Source organism: Candoia aspera, chromosome 5, assembly GCF_035149785.1.
Source record: "Candoia aspera isolate rCanAsp1 chromosome 5, rCanAsp1.hap2, whole genome shotgun sequence".
Taxonomy (NCBI): Eukaryota; Metazoa; Chordata; class Lepidosauria; order Squamata; family Boidae; genus Candoia; species Candoia aspera.
Genome location: NC_086157.1, coordinates 84,700,514 through 84,721,873, shown reverse-complemented (window position 1 = coordinate 84,721,873; position 21,360 = coordinate 84,700,514). Strand labels below are relative to the sequence as shown.

Genomic DNA, 21,360 nt, shown 5'->3' with positions numbered 1-21,360 from the left:
ACAACATGAACTACTTCCAGCTGGCAGGATTAACGTCTGGTCCATCTCTGAAAAAGCATGGTCTGAAAAGCAAATGGAATTTAAAAAACAGGCTTTGTACATCTAGTTTCATATGCTTGATTTCCCATTTTTCAGCAAACCAACCATGTCAATTTAATTATGTACTGTGTTTAGTTAGGACCAAATTTGTTGAATCTGTAAGAAATATACACTTTTAATAGAGCTTTTTCAAGGCACACAACAAAAATAAAGCATTTTTCTTGGAATATTATTTAAAATAATTGAACGCATTAACTCATTTTAACTGGTAACAACTGGGTTAGACTACACGGCAGGTCCAGTGTGTTTGATTGTCTTTAATGGTTGCTTTTTTATGGCATTTGAGTGTTTTAATTGTATGATTGTTTTTATTGTACACCACCTAGTCGTCATAGACTTGGGCAGTCTTATACATTTCTTAAATAAGGCAAGTGAAATTGTGTGGACATGTCTGCACGTGCATGTATATATATAGAGAGAGCGAGCTAGTGCACCTACACAATAAATTTCAGTAATTGGCTAAATAAAACAGCCATCCTTACAACAAATAGACTTGAGTCCAACTGTCAGTTCTGCAATCAGATGTGGCATTTTTCATCCTTTTGCCATTCAATATTCTAGAGCAATGTTTTAATATTAACACAACTGCCAATTAGAAAATTCAGCTATCCCTTATGCCAGTGTTTCTCAATCACAGCAACTTTAAGACATGTGGACTTCAACTCCCAGAATTTCCCAGGCAGCATGCGAGCTGGGAAATTCTGGGAGTCAAAGTCTACACATTGTGATAACTAAGCTGCTCTTCAAAATTTGAATCAGGTATTTTAGAAATTATACATATACTCTTCTCATTTTGGCTTTTATTTTAAAAACTCAGCCCACTTTAGGAATCATCTTGCTCATTTAATTAGTTATATTTGAGAGGAGGAGGATAGTATATTTTTTTGATAGCTTGATAGTCAGATTTAAAAGGAAACAGCAGGCTAATGAAATAGTTTTGACTTGGTAAATTTTCAAACCCCTGAAGTAATAAAGTACAGAGATCAACTGATAATAGCTTTTCTGGGTTTCATAATAAAATATATTTTCATTATTATTCATATTATGGTGATAAAAGACAGATACTTTACTAAGTATTTACAAATGAACCAATATTCTAGAAATGCAGGATATCTGCAGTCAGTACCATTTCATACTTCCCAAAACTATTGTTCAGAGAATAAAACTAAACAAATGAAACACACATGATGTTAACTCCTGTCTGATAATTTTGGCACTAGATTTGAAAAGAGTGAATTTTTCAAAAGCAATCTTTTGCCCTTAATTTTATTGCTTCTGCTTTTTTATGATCTGCCAATTAAACATATAAGCAGACCTTTTCCTTCATATATGCTCTCATGCCTATGAAAAACATGGTAAAATAGACATAGGAAAAATACAAAAAGGAAAATGCCTTCACAGTATCTACAACCAAACAGGCCAGTGTCTTTTAACAGGTTACTTACTTAACCATGCTACTTAGGTATACTCAAAGTAATAGTTAGCAGCGTTACTTCTTGCATTCAAGTCTTATTTCCTTTGTGGTAGAAGGCAACTGTTGGGAGCCAAAATGTGTTATTGGGAACAAAGGCAGGTATTTAAACCCTGCTATTATCATGATCTGTTTTATCTTTTAAAAAATAAAATGGTGGAAAGACTAGGTTGATACCAGGCTTAAATCATTGTCAGATATAATAAAATTCATATGTGTTACTTGTAAGTAAATTTAGTCCTATGACCCAAATAGGTCTACATTTGAATCCAGCCAATTGGTATACTGTGATACAAGAGTGCAAGGAAGAGAAAATCTGTTTTGTTTCAAGCTTGAAGTAAACAGTCTCACCAAAAACATTGTTGAAACATTTTGAACTGTGTTCCTTAAAACAAAACTCAAAATTTTTGAGTGTTCTGGACAAAAGGTAATTCCCCTAGTCAACTGCTCTCGCTTTTCATCTGAAGGCCACAAGAGAAGGCCAGGTTAAAATATAACTCGAACTGCAGAAAAGTATGGTCACAGGTATGATTTGTAAACGAATTTTTAAAAATGTTAAAATAAATTCCCATGAGAAAACTGGGGACACAGCATTGCTCTCAACCACTGAAAAATCTGTTCAGGTCAGCATGTTATTGGGGAGAAAAAAAGCCACCTCTCCTCAACTGAAAGAATAGGCTGAGTGTATTTATTTAGTACTTTAAATAAACTTTCTTGATCACTCAACCACCAATTACAAGGCAGATAGGGCAACTAAACTCTTAATGTGCCATACTTAATAGCTGTCTTCCAGGCTTTCTTAGGCTTTGTTTTTAAATATCTTTGGCCAATGGTCTGTAGGCACCTTTTGTGTGTGTGTGGGGGGGGGGGGGGTTGGCTGTCTGCAAGCAACTGCTTTCCTAATATTTTTGCTTGCCTATAAGGATATCTTCTGGCTGAAAAAATGGTGGCTTATGATGCTTCTTAATTGCATGAGTAAGATTGACAGTACACTGAACCAACCCCATACATTGTACTAGTCTTTATTTTTATCTAACCCTTAACAGCATATCGATGTGTGAAGCAAACTAGTGTGTACATACACACACCCTCTGCACTATCTGACAGCAAAACAAAACGTAGTGCAACATTCACAGAATCACCCATTTGCCGACATGAAGTCTAACTTACCATAATGTTTTAAAAAATAGTAACTTACCAGTTAGATTGGCAGGATGTGTGGCTATTAATATTCTTTTGTCTGGCATATGCTTAATTGCTTCCTTCCTCTCCACTCTCCTTTCCCTATTCAGTCTAAACCCTATTCAGTCTAAACCAAGAACTGCAGGGACATGATTGGTCCTTGCTGGTGTACTTGCTAGGCTGTAAAGATTTTGAAAAATGCAGCCCAATCACAGGTCACAAACCAACAGCCTAGTTGCAATGTTAGAACATCCAGAATACTGAAAATTATGACTTTTCAAACATCCCAGTTTTGTTTCACACTCTGAAGAAAATTGTATTTTATTTTAGGCTTAAAACACTCACAACTGGAGTATTGCAAGGCTGAAGAATTCTGTATATCCCTAATGTGGAATGGATTTTCTCCCCAAATTTCAGCAAAGAAAATAAACAGAAATTTTAGAAGTTTCATTAATTTCATTTCTGCAACAGCTTCAAGTACATTCTTTTTACCCAATTACTGACAATTTCCAACCAACACCCTAGACCAGGTATGTATAAAGATATTTGAATGTAGTATTTATTTGGTGACTTTACATGTATGTCATTTACAAAAAAAAAAAAAAAAAAAAACCATCATAGGCATTCTTTCAGTGCAGCTTCAAATATCTGAACAACAGGCAAAATTCTGATAATTTGGAATGCTAGTATAGATCACACATGCTTAATTCTTCATTGCTTTTAGGAGAGAAGTTCCTGTATACAGAGCCATGCAAATAAAAACCCCTTTGAAAAATATGATGCAGTCAGCGGGGAAATGGAAATACGGGAAACGAAGTTTCATTGCATTGCTTTTTATTTAAAAAAAAAAACTACTGAAATTCTAACCTGAACATTGAGCATTATTATTAGATTCTGCTCAATCATTCCCAGCTGATACATCATCTTTTAGTAAGCGAAAAAGACAATTTTAGGGGAAGACATGTAAATAGGGTTTTATTTCTTTAGCACTGGAGGCAAAAAGAAGTTCCAATATAGGTATACTCAAATGTGCTGTACAATGCATTTCAGATAAATTGAAATAGCACTACAACAATTATAGATTGTATATTCAAACAACAGTGGAACAACTAGTAACAGAATATTTAATTTTCTAAGTACCCTAATAGGAAGACTTTTTAAACAGAACTACAAACTGTGTAGTATCAATACAAGAAAATATTGTTTCCTGAAAGAATAACTATAGTTTCCAAATCAGACCCTTTGAACCAAGCTTCATTCCAAGGCTCTAAACTCTTACTTGTATAAAACAGCAAATTTATCATATTATTCTGACCAGTCTCTTAGGCAGTGACTATGCAATTTAGCTATTGTTCTGAAAAACTAATAATTAAATTCTTTCTGAGGATGCTCAAATAAAGACAATTTGCTTTTGGGACGCAGAACACCCTCATGTGACGGTGAATGAACTCTAAAGCCTTTGCAGAAGTTCTCTAAACTATTTTGAGAGCAGCATCCTGAAAACCAGTTTAGCCACTGCCCCATATGAAACAGAAACCAAAGGGAAATAAGGAAATGTTTGTATATGGGATCTTCCTTTGGAAACAAAAAAAGCTTCAGTCACTATTGCCATAAAATCTTCCCCTTTAAACAATTCACATTTTTTGTTTCGTTTCCCCAAAACTAAAATGAAAAAGGTTCTTCTATATAAAAAATACACAGCACTACTGTTAAAATCAACAGAACATCATGTGGTAAAACACTCTTGTATATAGAACCAGTCATTCACAACAACTACCCTAAAAAAGTCAAAAAGATTTTTATTTGCATGGCCAAAATAATTTTGGATCCCCTTGCAATTTTCTTTTTAATTTTCCTCTAACAATTATTTGATGGGGGGGTTGGGGTCAAGGGGGGAAATTGCTTCCTTTCTTTAATAGCCATTCCCACAACACCTAAACATTTAACAGAATTACAACAGCACAAACAGAAAAAAAAACATCCTCCATTCAACACACTGCAACAGTGTCTTCAGGACTAGGTTGAAGTGGGCAGCTTTACTCTTTAAAAGATCATTTCCTCTTATTCTTTTTTTTTTTTACAGTGTTGGTGGCTTCAATCCATATTTCTTAGCAACTTCTGTCTGGGCATAAGCAGCATCACAGAGTGAATAGAGGTGAGCCATTTCCATTTCTGATTTGGCTAGGTTAATAGCTTTGTTGAACATTTCAATGGCTTTATCCAGATTGCCCCTACAATAGTGGGAAAAAAAATGTATTATAAAGAAAGAAGCAAAGACTGATATGGCAACAAGCGGAAGCCCAGTCATATACCTTTAAAGTTTAAAAATAATCTATAGCCAATATAAGGTTTGATAGGACATTATAAAAACTATTAATTTTGGAAATGGCTGCAAGGGCCACCTCCAAGCTTTGAAAAATAGCTCAAATGTTAGGCAGTTCTGATCTAAGGAAAGACTATGAAAAAAAGAAAATTTTTATCTTTAAAATAAATTCAGAGTAATGGGATAATTAGATTATTGTACCATATAATCACAAAAAAGTTCCTTTTAACTAACATCCAATTATGTCTGAACTAAACATATAAATTAATACATCGAAGCAAATATTTGTAGCTCAGAGTTAACTCTGGAATCCTTGGTGCTCTCTGAGCCTTGTTTTCTTACAGACATTTTATTGCCAGACTAGGCAACATCTTCAGTGCAAAGAGGGAGTGGGCCTTGCTCAGTTTTCCAACCAATGGAAACTATGAAAAGGATAACACTGCCATACTTCAGAAACATCTCAGAAACCACCAACAGACTGTTACAACCACATGGCATCACCATAGCACATAACCCAACTAAAACTCTTCAAAACATATTAAGCAACCCAGAAGACCCAAGCCGAAGAAGAAAAAACAGAAGTTATTTACAACATACAATGCAAAGACTTTAACAGCCACTATGTAGGACAGAGAAGCAGAAGACTAGCAAAGAGCATGCATGAACACCAACTAGCAGTCAGAAGAGACAATGAGAACTCCTTAATCTCACAACACATGGACACTCAACCATAGTTTCAGCTGGGAAACTGAGCATCCTAAACCAAGCCAAATCCAAAAACACCAGAGAATTCCTGGAAGCCTGGCACTCAGACAAAGCAGCCATCAACAGACACATAGAGGTAAACAACATTTATATACCATTCAAAAGAGACAATAGAAAAGCCAAAAGACCAGTACACTCCCTTGCCAGCAATCAACACCCAGATATGCAAAAATCAACACTAGGATTAACACCAGATGAACCATCAAACAGCACAATACACCCTAATCAAGGAATGATTAACTCAGGCAATCCACCAGGCAGCAAACAGCCCAATCAAAGAATTCCCAAGGAGAGAACAATACCCCTACCAACACAAGCAGGGCAAGCCATGGTATATAAACTGAGAGCAAGGGCCACTCCCTCTTTGCACTGAAGATGTTGCCTAGTCTGGCAATGAAACGTCTGCAAGAAAACAACAAGGCTCAGAGAGCACCAAGGACTCCACAATCTAATACGTCAATTCTATAGCTAGTGAGAACAATTTATAGTATGTTGTTTCCAACAGTAATTCAGAATTTTAGATGCTAAACCTAAAACAATATACTTACCTTTGCACTTCAATTGTCCCCATAGTTTCATATGCAAAGTCACATTTGTTATCAATTTCAATAGCTTTGCTTATAAGTTCCAAACCTTTATCTAAATCCTGCTTCCACTGAAGTTGAAGTAAACTGGAAAAAAATCATTAGAGATCAATGGTGAATGTTCAGCCTACAACTCATGAGTATGAAAATGACAAACATAAAAATAGTCCTGCTGAATCAGGCCTGGACCCATTTCCACAATAGTCAACCAGATGCTTTTTAGGTGCCCGTAAAGAAAAATCTAGATGTATCCCTTTTCTGCTACAGTTTTGCAGCTACTGGCATTCAGAGGCATGCTTACCCAAAATAACCACTGAATTGATAACAGATTTGCCCTCCATGAATTTATCCATTTTCCTTTTAAACCCACCCAATAAGTGGCTATCACCACCTCTTGCAGTGATGAGTTTCACAGAGCTACATAAAGACGTGCTCTGTCTGATCTAAATCTCCTTCTGTACAGCTTCACTGGATAACCCCTTGTCATAATGTTTTGAAAATGAGAGAAGAAATTTCTCCCCATTCACTTTTCTTCATGCCATGATTTTGTACACCTCAATCACATTCCCCTAGTCACCCTTTCTTTCAACTAAAACATCCCAAATGTTCTAGTAATTTTCTACTAAGGAAGGTGTTTGAAGTACTGGATCTTTTCTGTCACTGCATACAGATCTACCAAACTGGCACTCTAAATTCAAGCTGATGGTGTCATTGTGTTTGAGAGAAAAAATATAACATGAAAGGTCTGGCATCTCATTAATCCATTTAGTGATTAAGCAACTGACAAACAGAAACTTAGAACAATTTAAACTTTTCAACTTCCACATTTGACAGTTAAATCAGCAATTTCAGACTGGACACTGTGATCCACAGTAATAGTATTTAGGGCTAAAATCCAGCTGTGTTACCAATGAAGTTTTATTATGAAACACCAAGCAATGTATTATTCCGTACTATTATTACTACGTTTACTGTCTTAGGAAGCGCTACTGTATAATTAAAAATTACCTAATTATATATAAATTTAATATTAAAATAAAATAAATATATTAGTTACCCCTTATGAACATAGGTAGTAGCATTATCTGGCTCAAGATCAATACATTTATCATACATATCATCAGCTTTGCCAAACTGTTGTTGGTCTGTTAGTGCCTGCATGGAGAGACAATAATGAATACCAGCATAGCTCATCCGTGAAAACGAGTGTTTTACAACAGGCCTAGTCGATGTTCTCTTAATGTAGTTCTTCAGTAATTAGCACTGATATATGTTTGCATGATCTGCTGCTGTGTTATGCATGTAACATTTCTTACAAGAATACTGGGTACTGAGCTGGTTTATGAGAACACATGAGATTTTTTAACAAGTGAATAAAGAAATTGTATACCTGGGCATACAATGCATAGCCTTCAGCACACCTTAGAAATTTTTTAATAACATCCTCAAAACCTTTCATTGCTGCTTGTACTTGCAAAGTATTATTTCCATTGTAGGCTTGACGGTACTGCAAGAAAGGAGTTACTGAGTTTAAAAGAAAAATACAGCCTTAGTAGAAATCCTACATTCTCACTTCCAGGTAACAGCCAATGTGTTTGTAAGTGTAACTTCTAAACTTGCTACAAATGAGACATTATTTTGCCAAGTGCTTGTGAGACTATGTTACGATAAAGCCTAATAAACTTTCAAATACTCACCAAAGCAAAACATTTCTGTGCCTGTGCCAAGGCAGAATCTGGGCGCAAACGGATACATTCATCAAAATCATCTACAGCTTCTTCAACATGGTCAAGCAAAATTTTTAGCTGAAAACAACAAAAACCTTCAGCATAATTCTATTTAATGAAAGTAAAATCACTGCTGCAATACAGTTACCAGTAAAAACAGACCGACTCAACATGTATTACACATGGATGAATTCTTCAGAGCCCTGGCGGATGTTTACCAGGGTACTGCTGAATGTAGAATTATCACTTCAATGCACATGCATAATTCAGTAAACAGTCACCATTTAATATTTTCTATCCATTACTATTTTTTTCTTTTAATTATCCAAACAGTGAAACATCTTTTTTTGGAGAAAAAAATTATGACGGTAGAATAATGCCTACCTGTCCTCTATGATGATAAACATCTGCATTCTGAGGATCAATATCAGCAGCCATATTAAAGTCTTGAGTAGAGAGCAAAGGCTGTTGCTGCTGCATATACATACTTCCTCGTTTGATGAGGGCATTAGCACGAAGCTGTCAAGAAGAATTAAGACTGTTTATGCATTTCTTTTCCTAGGTAGATTTTTCAGTTTTATTACAATAATATCTCTGATAGTTTATTTTCAGATTTAAAAACTCTCTGCACTGGCAGCTCAGTTGAAATTTTAAGCCTCTGCTTTAGGACTTTTTCTTCCCTGTCACAAAATGGCTTGCACACTATGCTGGAGACTTATGCACATTACCACCCAAAATGGTATCATCCCTAATTCACAGAACTTCTATGCCCTTAATTGCTACTATCCCTCCAATAAAAACTAACAGATGCTCATAAGAATTAAAGCACGTCTTTACAGGCAAAGTGGAAGGTAGAAAGCTTAAATATATTTCAGCCCATCACAGAATACTCTCAGTGACTGCCCACAATTATCAGGATTACTGGGTTGTCCTCAGAACACTTCCACTAGAGAGGGGAGGGTTTTTTAGAAACCAATAATTACAGAAAGCACATTAGCAGTGGACTCAAACTGACAGATTTTATTACAGTCAAGGGTCATCAGCAGTTGCTGGACCTCTATGGAGAGGCAGCAAAAAGGGACGATACCGCAAACAGCATCATTTCCAAGCCAGGAAAAAAGTGACTACAAGAGTTTTATCAAAAGCAACATTTGAGAAACAGAATAGTTTAGAATTGACTGTTTCCTACAACAAACAATGAGCAATAAACACTACATTCTAAATTCTACAGCAGAGAATATTGGTAGCAATCGGTTAATCCTGTTAGACTCTTATGTGAAAACAGGCAGCTACACGGGCAAAGTGGAAGATAGAAAGCTTAAATATATTTCAGGCCACCACAGAATACTCTCAGTGACTGCCCACAATTATCAGGATTACTGGGTTGTCCTCAGAACACTTCCACTAGAGAGGGGAGGGTTTTTTACAAACTTTGCATTTGCCTTAAAAAATTGACCCCCCTGAAAACCACAGGAAATACAGCTGGGGATACCAAGACAATAACAGAATCACTTCACTTCTGGAATGTCACTCTATCACCACTATGAAATGCTCTGTAATATCCACAAAACACTCACCTTTACATTTGCATCTTCCATACCAATAACCTGATTCAAATCAGGTTTGGCAGCATTTGCATTACCAATAAGTAAATAGAATGTAGCTCTTAACAGCAAGGCTTCTGCCATATATTTTCCTTTAGCTTCAATTTCTTTAGTACACTCACTAATTATTTTGTCATAGTTTTCTTCTTCCATATATTTCTTTGCCTTTAAATAGCCACAGCTGAAAGCAATATGCAAAGCAGTTATTAATATGCAAGAAAAATGCTTCTGTAGTTCTAATCCAAACCATATACAAGGTATTTGTGAAAAACCACCTAGATAGAAGAAAATTCTCTCTATATTTCCTCTGCAATGATATTGGACTAGCAAGATTCCAGTAATTCCCAATTCATATCTAAAACCATGTTGCACCAAGCAGTTCTAAACGTGTACAAACCCTTCTGTTTGTACATATTTACTATTTGCCATTTATAGAGAAAAATATTTTTACCTTAAGCAAAACTAAGCAAGCTGAACTGTTTTCTGCATTTGATATTTTTTTCTGAAACTAGGTTTCAGGCATTCTCTCATTTCCTTTTTAAAACAAATTTTCATTCAAGTATCAGAATACTCAAAACTCTTATTAGAAAGCAAAGTATTATGTTTATTCCTATTTTTTTACTTCAGAAATCTCCTATAGCAGGAACAATCTGACAATCCACATATTTTGGATTCACAACTCCCATAAGCCCCAGCAAGAGACAAGGGATCAAAAATATTATGGCCCGAAACATTTTACAAACACCAGTTGGTTTAAAACAACAAAAACAAACTCCACCCCCAAACCTCAGCGTTAATAATTATTAAGGCCAATTGAGACTGTGGTGTGAGCAAATGTATCTATGATTCAATGCAGATAAAATTACCAGGAGCACTATGTCCACACTGGCATATTTAAATCACCAATACAAAAAGCTACCTTATATCAAATCAAACAAATAGTCCATTGTTCTTAGTACTGCATATTCTGGTATGAACTGCCCAGAATTTCAGCTAGGGGTTTCTTGCCACAGACCGAACAAGCCAACTACAGGTAGAACCACACGCTACACTACTGAGTTATGGCTATTTCCAAATCGTGCATGAAATTTTAACTGAAGTGAATGGCCAAAAGTGTACAATCCTGCAAAATTTGTGAGGGGGAACTAAGGAATGGGTTTTTCCATTCTTGTTTCCACTCACCTTCTTCTTCATTCTAGGCTCCTTATCATTCCTGAATTTTCTCCTCCCCACTCCTAACTATCCTGGTATGTCCTTGAAGTAACAGCAGACTGCATAGAAGACTGTGTAGCCTCCCGCTGTTAGAATAATTCCAAAGGTCTACTTAACTCTTCATAACGTTTATCTCTATCTCCAATTCAGACCTAAAATATTTACAATATCCTGCTGTACACATTCCAATAACTATACAAACTGATACACTGAAGGCTAACTATAAATATGTAACTATAAATATATACCCTCCTACGTATCATATCACTTTCCTTTTTCTCATTTTTAAAATCTTCATGGAAATCCATCTTTTTCTTATGTTCCACCAATACAAAATATATAAACAAAAAAGGTTAATGCAGTGTCATAAAATATCTATAGTTCAAAACATTTCCCCATCAATCCATTCTTCTCTTACCCTACTTCATTAGACTGTTTTAGTTTGCCACTGCAATGGCGAAGTGGGGAATGATTAACTGCACTGTTCCTTGAAGGCTGATCTTGTTTAGTGAAATTGTTTCCTTTTATTTTCAAGGTAGACTCACCTTCTTCCTCAGTAAGTTTGATATTCTCCTTACAAATGATTTTATAGAGACTGGGCCCAAAATAATGGATACAGGTTACTGAGATTTTGTTTAAACATAAGAAAAAGCATCCTGATAATAACTACTATGCAAAAACTTTTATCTACAGAGGCTTTGGGTTTCCCAGCTCTGGCTTTTCAGTGGTTTAATTGGTTTTCTTGCACATCACCGAAGGGTGGAGTAGAAGTTCTTTGTGGTCCTTTCAAAATGCACAATTCTATAGTTCTATGATTCTATTTTCCAGTGTTTAGGGAATTTCATCTCGGTCTTCAACAGCTATCTCCTTTGGTATTGCCGTGCTCTCTCCACCCCACTGAAAATCACCTATTCCCCACAGAATGACTTTTCAGCATTCTGTTATTAAATGTGGCCACCATAAGCTAAAAATAAGCTGCCTCTCACAATGGGTGGAAGCTCTTACTACCTGAGTGCTTACATTAGCTCATTTCTTTTTCACAATACATGGTAACAAAATTAATGTGTTATATTTATCAGATGCTACAATGTGTATTGGAAGCATAGCTGTTTATTCACTTGTCTAACTTTCAGTCACTTACTTTTCTTTTATTATGGAGGCCTCTCCTTCTTTATCTTTATCTTCATCAGATTTTTCTCCCCTTAGAAGAGGCTGAGATATAATATCATCTGTGAAAGAGCTGAAGTAAGATTTGATAAACTGTGGTGAAGGCATCAAGGGTTCCCGGTTCTGCAAGGAGATAAACACTGATGATTTGAAAATGGCAAGCCAGCCAAAGATAAACTATCTAATTATGTCCAAAATTTAGCTTAAATGTAGCCAACAGGGCTTTTTTTTAAAAAATCTCTAAACAGCCTAAGCCTTTCTTCCAATATGAGCATTTTCATTCTGTCTGATCTTCTCAGAGCCAAGATTCTATCTCCTGAGTGTTAAAGAGACCCATTCTCAAGAATATTCATCCAATGGAGATCTTTCTGTTATTATTTAGATCCCGGTAAAAGGTCCTCTTTTTTGCAATATTGGTATACTGACTGACTCTTACATTAGCAGGTATTTTTCTGGTTCATAAACTTGTTTTAACATGCATTACTTGCTATTTCATTTGACGGTAACTCTTTAGACCCAAGAGCCTACTATAAATAACCTTAAGTATATATAACTGGAATAATAACATCTTTCCATTTAGCCCTCTTCTATTTTTCTTCCATTCCTCCTGCTATTGTGGTAAGCTCCAGATCATCAATAAGTCTTTTGTTTTTTCCTCCCACAAAGCTCCATATACATGGAGAATTTCAAATTTACTACTTCTGGTGTAGTGATTTAGGTACTCTAAACTTTTGATTTATTTTAAATGAGATACTTCTGTTGAAATGATAACTCTCCTGTATATCTGACAGAGTCTTCCTGGTGCTGTGGCAGCCACCTGCCTTCCTTGCCTTCATGAAGGCAACAGTAGTTAAAAGAAACTCAAATTAGCTATTTGAGATCTACAAGCTGCACTTTAAGACCTGGGTGTTATTTTAGTGACTTCCATTACATCACCAAAACAAGATTCCTTACAATTCTTCCTATAAGTGAGTTAAACACAACACTCCAATTTGCTTAAATGAATCCTATGACATTTTGTTAAGTTAACATTACTGAACAAAGAATTGCATTTTAAATATCCTTGCAACTTTACCAGCACAGCTATATTCCTGTAACCATTTAAGAAGGCTAACACTTTACCATTTATTATAGATATCAAATCATACCTTGTATTTCTCTTTGGCTTTTTCTTTCCCAAGAAGTTTAAGAACTTTATCAGCTAGCAACATGCTTTGCTGATTTTGAAAGCCTTCTAAAATGCAAACTGCAGTAACATCTGGAAATACAAAGACAAGCTACTAATTCATTAGTTCTTGAAATGCTACATAGGGAACTTCTACCAAATATATTACATCCCACTGAGGATGTAGCATATATAAACTTTATTCTAAAATCACCCTCTCCACATCATGTCTGAAGAACAGACTTTATTTAACGCTGAAACAATTTTTATGTTTCTAAGATCTCAAAGATATATTTTAATGTACAGAATACCCACCTTCTAAACATTCTTTTTTGTTGTCTAGTTTCTCGTGTGCTTTTGCACGCCTAAAAAGTGCTTTCACATATCTGGGATTAAGTTCAACTGCCTTTGTGCAGTCCTGGGCCACTTCTTTCCATTTTTGCTGTAGATACAGAAATAGCTAATTAAAGATAGCCTATTCGCTCAAACAAAAAACATAGGATAGTACTGCTACAGATTTCTAATACTTTTAGCATAACTATTCTGTTTTATTTTAGTTTTCAACATGAAATAATCTTTTGTCCCGGATATTTAAGTAATCAACCTAACAGTTCCAACTGCTGCATGTTTATTCAAAAGTAAATCCCATGGTTTTCAGTGCAACCAATGTAAATATAATCCACGATTGTAATCATAATTACTTACTATATAGTTTCATTACTGAAACATCAGTGAAGTGTCTGAAATAATTTTTTATGGAATGCAGCATAGAAAATATTCATTTTCAAAATTGCATTATGGAACTAAATCTCCAGGAGCTAGAATGTCAGTAAAAAAGGGGAAATCAAAAAACTGCAAGAAAAGAAAGGAAATATATATTAAAATAATCAGAAAAAAGTTGTTATAGGATACAGCTGCTTGAAAGACTCTCTCAAAACCTTTTGAAATATATGCAAATTATAAGTTATCAGAGAACAGTTCCAATGAGAATTCCGTTAGTCTTATTAAAGTTAGGTATGTTATACTAATTCCTCAATCATTAATTTTAACTGTAATCCTATCTAGTGAGAAGACCCACAAAAACGAAAAGATCACTTTTCAGATAAGCAATCAATTTCTCTTTTTTCCTTTACTTTCACACCAGTTTCACTTTCTTAAAACTACCAAAACACCTTTGTTGGCCATCAAATACTTTTCAGTTGTTAATAGATCCCCTCTAGATGGCTATGAGAAACATTAAGTCCTGGCTAAAAGTATGGTCACATAGTGTTGTTTCAAAAGATTTACAAAATAACAGGAGGAAAGGGGCTGCTCAGATCTCTGGAGGCAAGAACTTCCAAAGCAGAGGGCCATAACAGAGAAGGTCTGCCACCTGCTCAATTCACATGATGGAGACTGGGGATTCTAAGCAGGCCTTCTCATGATACTCTCACCAGATGGGCAGATTCAGCTTTGGCAAGGTAGAGCCTCGTGAAATATATATCATACAGGATTCTGTAGGTCATCACCACTAGTTGGACATCTACTGTTAACCAGAATAGCAATTTTAGTAGTACTGTTATTCTAAGGGGATTTGCACCCTTTCTCAAAGAAGTACTGGCAATTTCCCTGATCCAGGTCTTCACAACTCTTCTAGCAGCTGGAAGGATTTTTTACTTGCTCCCAAGTTGTTGAGTGTACTTCCACAAAAGTTTTTGATCCTATTCTTTTTATCAGATGTCTAATTGTTGTTAATTTATGATTTGATTTTTTATTCTGTATTTTAAAAACTGTTAGTTGCACTGGGCGTTCCCAAGAATAAAAAGTATGGGATAACTTGAATAAATATTAGTAAATATAGTCTGTGCAATATATTGCCAAGAAATATAGAAATGAATATTTAAGCAGCAGGAAAATACAAAATGAGAGTTGAGACATTTTTATGTCTGCAAGCACTCCAAGGTCTGGTGCCATCTTTAAAACCAAGAGAATTTCAGCTTCCGTTTTTAACATCTAGGCAACTTGATACATTATATATTTTGCAATAGGCAGCACTGTGTGCAATGTGGCTTCTGATTGTACAATAAAACAGGTGAAAACTATATTTAACTTGCAAATGAACTTAAATATAAATTAGATAGATTCATACCAGTTGTTCATATGCCGCAGCTCGGTTCTGATAAAACGTAGAAAGGTCACCATTTTTTTCAGAGGGACATAAACTGATGGCTTCGGTATAGCATTGAATAGCTTGCTCATATTTCCCAGCTTTAAAGTATTTGTTGCCTTTGTTCTTTGCAGCCTGTGCTTTATCAAGAGGACTCTGGAGGGGGGGAAAAACATTTACCAGTTGTATTGATTCTTCCAAGTGAAAATAAAAAAAGCCAGTTTGGTTTTTAACTAAACTTTGGTTAAAAGTTTAAACTCTCAAGAGTGATTTGTAAAGTTTAGCATCAAAACAGCAGAGGTACTACATATATTTCTTCTATGTACAAGCAGAATTTAAGAACAGCAAACATTAGCAATAGAATTTTCCAAAGGCCGTTTCCGGTAATTCCAGCAGATAAATTTATGATCTACACTTTATTAAAAATAAAAAAGTCATTCTTCTGCCTACCAGAGGCAAGTATCTATGTGGAAAAAAATGGCCATTAGCCTCTCACTTTGCAAAAATAGATAAGCAACAAGTGTTTATTCAGCTTTTTGTGTTTGCTATGGTGTTTGAGAGATTTACAAAAAATATGAAGAATGATAGCTGTTGCAAAGAAAAAAAAACCAACCCCCTTTTCTTCCCTCAATTCCATTTTCCCTGCTTTTTCTCTCCTCTAAAATTTCCAGCAAATCAGACAAAGTTCTGGGTTCCGCTCTCCAGCAATCCTTTGGCAGAAAGCTGTTTAAGTAGGAAATCAACAGCAATTCTACTGTTCAACCATTCACCTTCTCCATATCTTCCCATTTCTCTTTTAAGCATATCAGAAAGTTGGGAATGGAAGAGTTCTATCATACTTTCATTTAGTTTGGAGCACAGAAATCTCTTCCTTCCCCTCCAAATCTTTTGTATACCTGCCAGCAAATTAAAGAAATTTTGAACTCTACTAGCATCCTTCAGCATATACTGGAAAATGAGATAATTGTTAACAAGGACAGAGAATCTTGGCTATTAAACTATGCTGTTATTTATAGGAATCTGAATATTGATATTGAATTCTTCTCTTTAGAACTATTTCTGTAAATCTTACAGATCTTCTAAGTCTATTGATACTTTTCTCTTTGTGGATAGTGCTGTTTTGATGACAGGGTCACAACCTGGAAAACTTACTACTGCAAGAGACAGGCTTTTTCAAATTTCTTTTAAATTAAACCTCTTTAAAGATGAATCTCAATACTATATGACACAATTCCTATAGGTGCTAGCTAGAAGAAACCTATTTCCTGGATTATTAAAGAGTTCTTCTAGTGATCCTTGATAGTACATTTGATATAGCACTGTCACAATCAATTTTTTCTTTTAAATTTAGGAAGAAAATGGTTTGATGGCCTGGATTCTGATGGTAAGATCACTATAGTTCCCAATTTTAAGCTTCCAATGGGTAAAACCACATTCATAAATAGTAAAAACCCATTAATTCATGATTTGGTGGTAGACAAACAAGCAGACCTGGCATGCATTGTCAAAACCTGTGTGAGGGTAGAAATATTGTCCTTTCAGACATTTGTCCAACTGGCTTTTAGGTCCTTCAACAGCCTTGACACTAGAGCCATGGAGTAACACTGATCCTCAAAGATACCATACTTGTGACCAGGATCTCTGCCTCCAAGTGGCAGAATATGAATGCCTATATTTTAAGTTGGATCAGAGGGACAAACTAGAGATCCTGCTACTGTTGCAGCCACCCTGCTGCCTAGAATGATCCTTTCTTGAGTTTCTCAAGCTGTTTCTAGGCTGGTGTGGAGACTCCTCACCCCTTGGTGTTTGGTAATTTCAACTTCCATGCTTTGGTGACTGGGTTGGGAAGGGCTTGAGATTTAATGGCTGTCATTGTGACCATGGACCTGTCCCAGGTAATCTCCATTCCAATATATATTGGCAAACACTTTGGACTTTGCTTTTGCCTTGGAGCAGCTGTACAGTGATTTTGATATGGAGGGCATTACAGTTAGTCCTTTGCCATAGTGAGTTCATTCCCTTGTCCAAATGACTGCCATCTGTGACCTCTACAGTGTAAAGAGGTCAATGAGAACAGTCCAAGGTATTTCACGGATCTAGATGAACGGCAGCAGTGTTTGGGGAGATTTCCAGTGATCCTACAAGTAGTTCTGTGGAATGCTTGATTGCCTGGTGGCATCAGAAAGTAATCCAGGCTCTTGACAAAATTGCTCCTGAGAAGCCTCTCTCTATGCACTAATCCGGAATGACTCCTTGATTTACTGAACTCTAGAATATGAAATGATGGAAGCAATGCTAGAGTTCAGAGTGCTAGCAGACAAAGACAAAAAGCAAACCAGACCATACACAGGTTTTACTTAAGTTCAAACCTACATCATGGCAATAAAGAAGAGTGAAGTGCCAATAGCCTTGTTTTGGGTAGGGAGCTTCAAATAGAGTTCGTGACAGGCTACTATAATCAGTTTCACAGTTCTTTGCCAATAAAGTCATTCAGATTCTCTAATCTCTTGACTTTTCATGGATGGAGTCCAATGCAGTGACTGGGGCAGCATCTCACCATGTTATCTGGAATTCATTTGGGCAGCTGGACTCCAAGAAAGTGAATAGGGTGCACATTGATATGTCCTCAGTCACTTGTAGTTTGAATCCATGCCTCTCCTAGCAACTTTGTAGTGTATAAAAGGTGGACTCCAGGAGATTTTTAGTGCCTTGCTTTGGGAGATAATGCTACTTGTATTTTTCAAAAAGATTGTGGTATACTCCATCCTTAAAAGTCCTTCCTTGCTTTCAGTTAATCCATCACCCTGCCTGAACTGTCCTTTTATGGGGAAGGTTACTGAGACCATAATCACTGAGCAACTACGAAGCACTCTAGAGGAAGCCTAAAGTTAGATTCAAGCCTGGACACAGGACAGAGCATTGGTCATGAATCACTGTTGTTGGGACTTATGTGGGAGTAGTGCACCCCTCCCTTCTTTTTAGACCTTTCAGTGGCCTTTATCATCAACCATGATATCCTTCCAGACCACCTACTAGAGTGGTTGGTGGTGGTAGAGAAATTAGCCTATCAGTCCCTTGAGGGGGTGCTGCAGGGCTCAGTGCTTTCCTCCCTGCTTTGTAGTATTTATACAAAACTACTGAGAAAAATCATTCATTAATGTAGGGTGTACTATCATCAGTATGCTGATGATATCCAGCTATGTATCATCACCACAGGTTAGGCAGGAGATGCTATCAATGTTTTCTCCAAGTATCTGGAGGTATCAGGATCTGAATGTGGTAAAATAGGCTGAAGAAGAATCACAGCAAGACAAAGTTGAGGTTTATTGATCAAGGTGCTCTGACTACTCTGGTATTGTCTCTTCAAGATACAGCACTGATCCTGAAGGAGCAGGTCCACAACTTGGTAGCCTGCTAGACTTATGGCTATTGCAGGATGGTCCGGTAAGGTGCAACAAGGAGCAAAACTCCAGTTGGTGCACCAGTTTATAGCTCAACCTGGAGCAAGGGAACTTCAGAACAGCTTCTTTTAGAAGCTTCATTTAGTGTGGAATGTGGAATGTAGCAGCCTTGCTGCTAGCTACAAATCACCACTGTGAGCATATTACATCTGGAACTCCAGGTTCTGCACTGGCTTCCTATTAGCTGCTATGTGCAATTCAAAATATACACTGTTATCTATACAGTCCTACATGGCTTGACACTGAGATACTTGCAGGACCACCTCCTCTAACCCGAATCAACACTTACATCCAGGGAGAAACTGTTGTGATTCCTTATTTCAGCAAGGGTGGAGGCTCATAGACACTGCTTCTCAGTGGTAGTACCTATTTTAAGGAACAGTCTCCTCTTAGAAATTAGGTTGGCCCTCCACTGCCCTGGCCTTCCAGAAACCTCTGAAAACTAAATTCTAGAAGGCCTGTTGTGAGATATAGGATACCTGGCTTGATTATTGTCTTGATGTTTATATTGTTTTACAGTGATAAATATTTTAATTCCTACTATGGACATTTATTTAAATGCTTGTGTTGTTTGTAATTAATGTAAATTGCCCAGAGTCTTGAGACCTGGCAGATATAAACAAAACAATACCATTCAGCTTAAGTACATAAAAATTTATACAGTGCCTTTGAGTTCCCCAAAAACATTTCTAGGTGAATTCAGTTGCATATTTGTCTGACAGAAGACTTCTCTAACATATACACTGAAACAGTATGAGAAAACAGTATGCCATTGGGAAAGGAATGCAAGAGTTCAGGTTGATACACAGATCTATGAAAACATCTAATAGGTGATCAGGTAGAGAAAGCAATTTTCACAAAAAAAACAACAGTATCATAACATCCCATAAAAGTGTATGATGCACCCATATCTGGAATATAATACATTGTTCTAACTACAAATTAATATTTTTTTTAAAAAGGATATAAAAAATGAGAACCAAAAGAGCCTGGAGTAAAACTCCTAAACAAAAGATTATATCAGAAACTCTTTAATCTTAGAAAGAAAAAAAGAAACATGAAAAAATATGTCTAAGAAGTGGATAATGAAAAATACCTTTTCTCAAACAATGTTAGAACTCAGTGCCACCAGTTAAGATATTCAAGAGGGCGGAAAAAATGAAGTATTTCACACAGCACAGTTAAACTACGGAATTCACTACCACAACACATAGTGTCGGTCACTAACTTGGAAAGCTTTACAAAACGACAAGAAAACACAGAGAATAAGGTTAGTGGCCTTTTGCCCATGAAGGCTATACTGTATATTATTTTCAGGATTCTTCAACAATTTCATTTTTCAGCGCTTAAAACATGACGAATTCAAATGCTGTTTTCCAGTAAACAACACAGAGAAGACTAACCACAACTACACTACCGATAATCCGGTCGCTGCCAAGAAGTCACGTGGCCCAACCCTTCCTCTCTTTCGCAGGAACCTCCCCACAAGCACCGTTCGAAAAGGGACCTTGGAACCCGATCCGCCTTCTGTTCAAGCCCTTGGAACCCCGAACTCGAGCCGAGCCCTGCCCCCCAAGCACGTGGCTTGCTCGGCGCCGCAGCCCGAACGCTCGCTGAAGCGGCCTCCCGTGCTTCCTCGCGCCCCGTCCCACCTCGGAGCGGGTTTTGCCCATCGCCCCTCTCACCATCTCGTCGCCGCCGGGGCCATCGGGATGACCACCCCCTGAAGGGTCGGGGAGGGCCGGGCTGGCCCTCCCCTCGGGAGTCTTCCTCTCGCTGGTGCCTTTGCCACCGGCCCGCGTCCCACGCCTCCGCCGGTTCCACAAATAAATTGCTCCGACCCCGATCAGCGGCACCCCGACTACCAAAGCCAGCTGCCAGCGCGGGATCCCCGAGCCCGTCCCACCTGTGGCGGCCTCCACGGGCTTCGAGGCGGCCATGTCTCCCGCTCGCCTCGCACTTTCAGTGGCGGCGGAGAAGCAGCCCAGGAGAGAAAGCAGTCAACGGAAACCAGGGGCATAACGGGAAAGGCGGTCTGGAAAAACTTCCGCCCGCGGCCTGCTACCGTTATCAAGCCCTACGCTGCAGGGCCACCTGCTGGCGGAAAATAATCGGCGCGGTCGTGGGTTGGACTGAAAAGGAACGCGGGGCGGTTGTTAGTGGAACAAGATGTTGGGTAGCACGGCGAGCTCGTTCGTTGAGTTACGCAAAGGGCTCTGAAGTTTTAATATCTTAACAGGGTAACATGCCCATACACAGGATCACCAAATTTGAAGAGAAAAGCAGTAAGAGCGTGCTTCTGTCCACTTAGTTATATGGAAGCGAGAGTTGAGTAAGTCAAGACGTAATACATTTGTATGCAGCCAGAAGAAGTATGTGTAGGAAAACAAGAACGAATATGTGCTGAATGAATGTAAATTCAGAGTAAAGTGCTGCTGATCGGGGCCAGAGCAC

General features: G+C 37.3%; 1 protein-coding gene across 1 annotated transcript; it reads right to left on the bottom strand.

The window, feature by feature from the left end:
- Positions 1–3,287: 3,287 nt before the first annotated feature.
- TOMM70 (translocase of outer mitochondrial membrane 70) lies at positions 3,288–20,906 on the bottom strand. Its single transcript, XM_063305613.1, has 12 exons — positions 20,592–20,906; positions 15,428–15,601; positions 13,615–13,741; positions 13,283–13,392; positions 12,109–12,257; positions 9,729–9,936; positions 8,536–8,670; positions 8,122–8,229; positions 7,815–7,931; positions 7,482–7,579; positions 6,389–6,511; positions 3,288–4,983 (listed from the first exon to the last, which is right to left on the bottom strand). The coding sequence occupies exons 1-12, from the start codon at positions 20,844–20,846 to the stop codon at positions 4,830–4,832; spliced, it is 1,758 nt and encodes a 585-aa protein (XP_063161683.1). The 5' UTR covers positions 20,847–20,906; the 3' UTR covers positions 3,288–4,829.
- Positions 20,907–21,360: the final 454 nt, after the last annotated feature.

Coding starts and splice junctions, on each gene's coding strand:
- TOMM70 (XM_063305613.1), bottom strand. CDS start 20,846: ATGGCCGCCTCGAAGCCCGTGGAGGCCGCCACAGGTGGGACGGGCTCG. Junction 15,602..20,591: donor GCCCCGGCGGCGACGAGATG/GTGAGAGGGGCG, acceptor CCCCCCCTCCAG/AGTCCTCTTGATAAAGCACA. Junction 13,742..15,427: donor CTGCGGCATATGAACAACTG/GTATGAATCTAT, acceptor CTGTATCTACAG/CAAAAATGGAAAGAAGTGGC.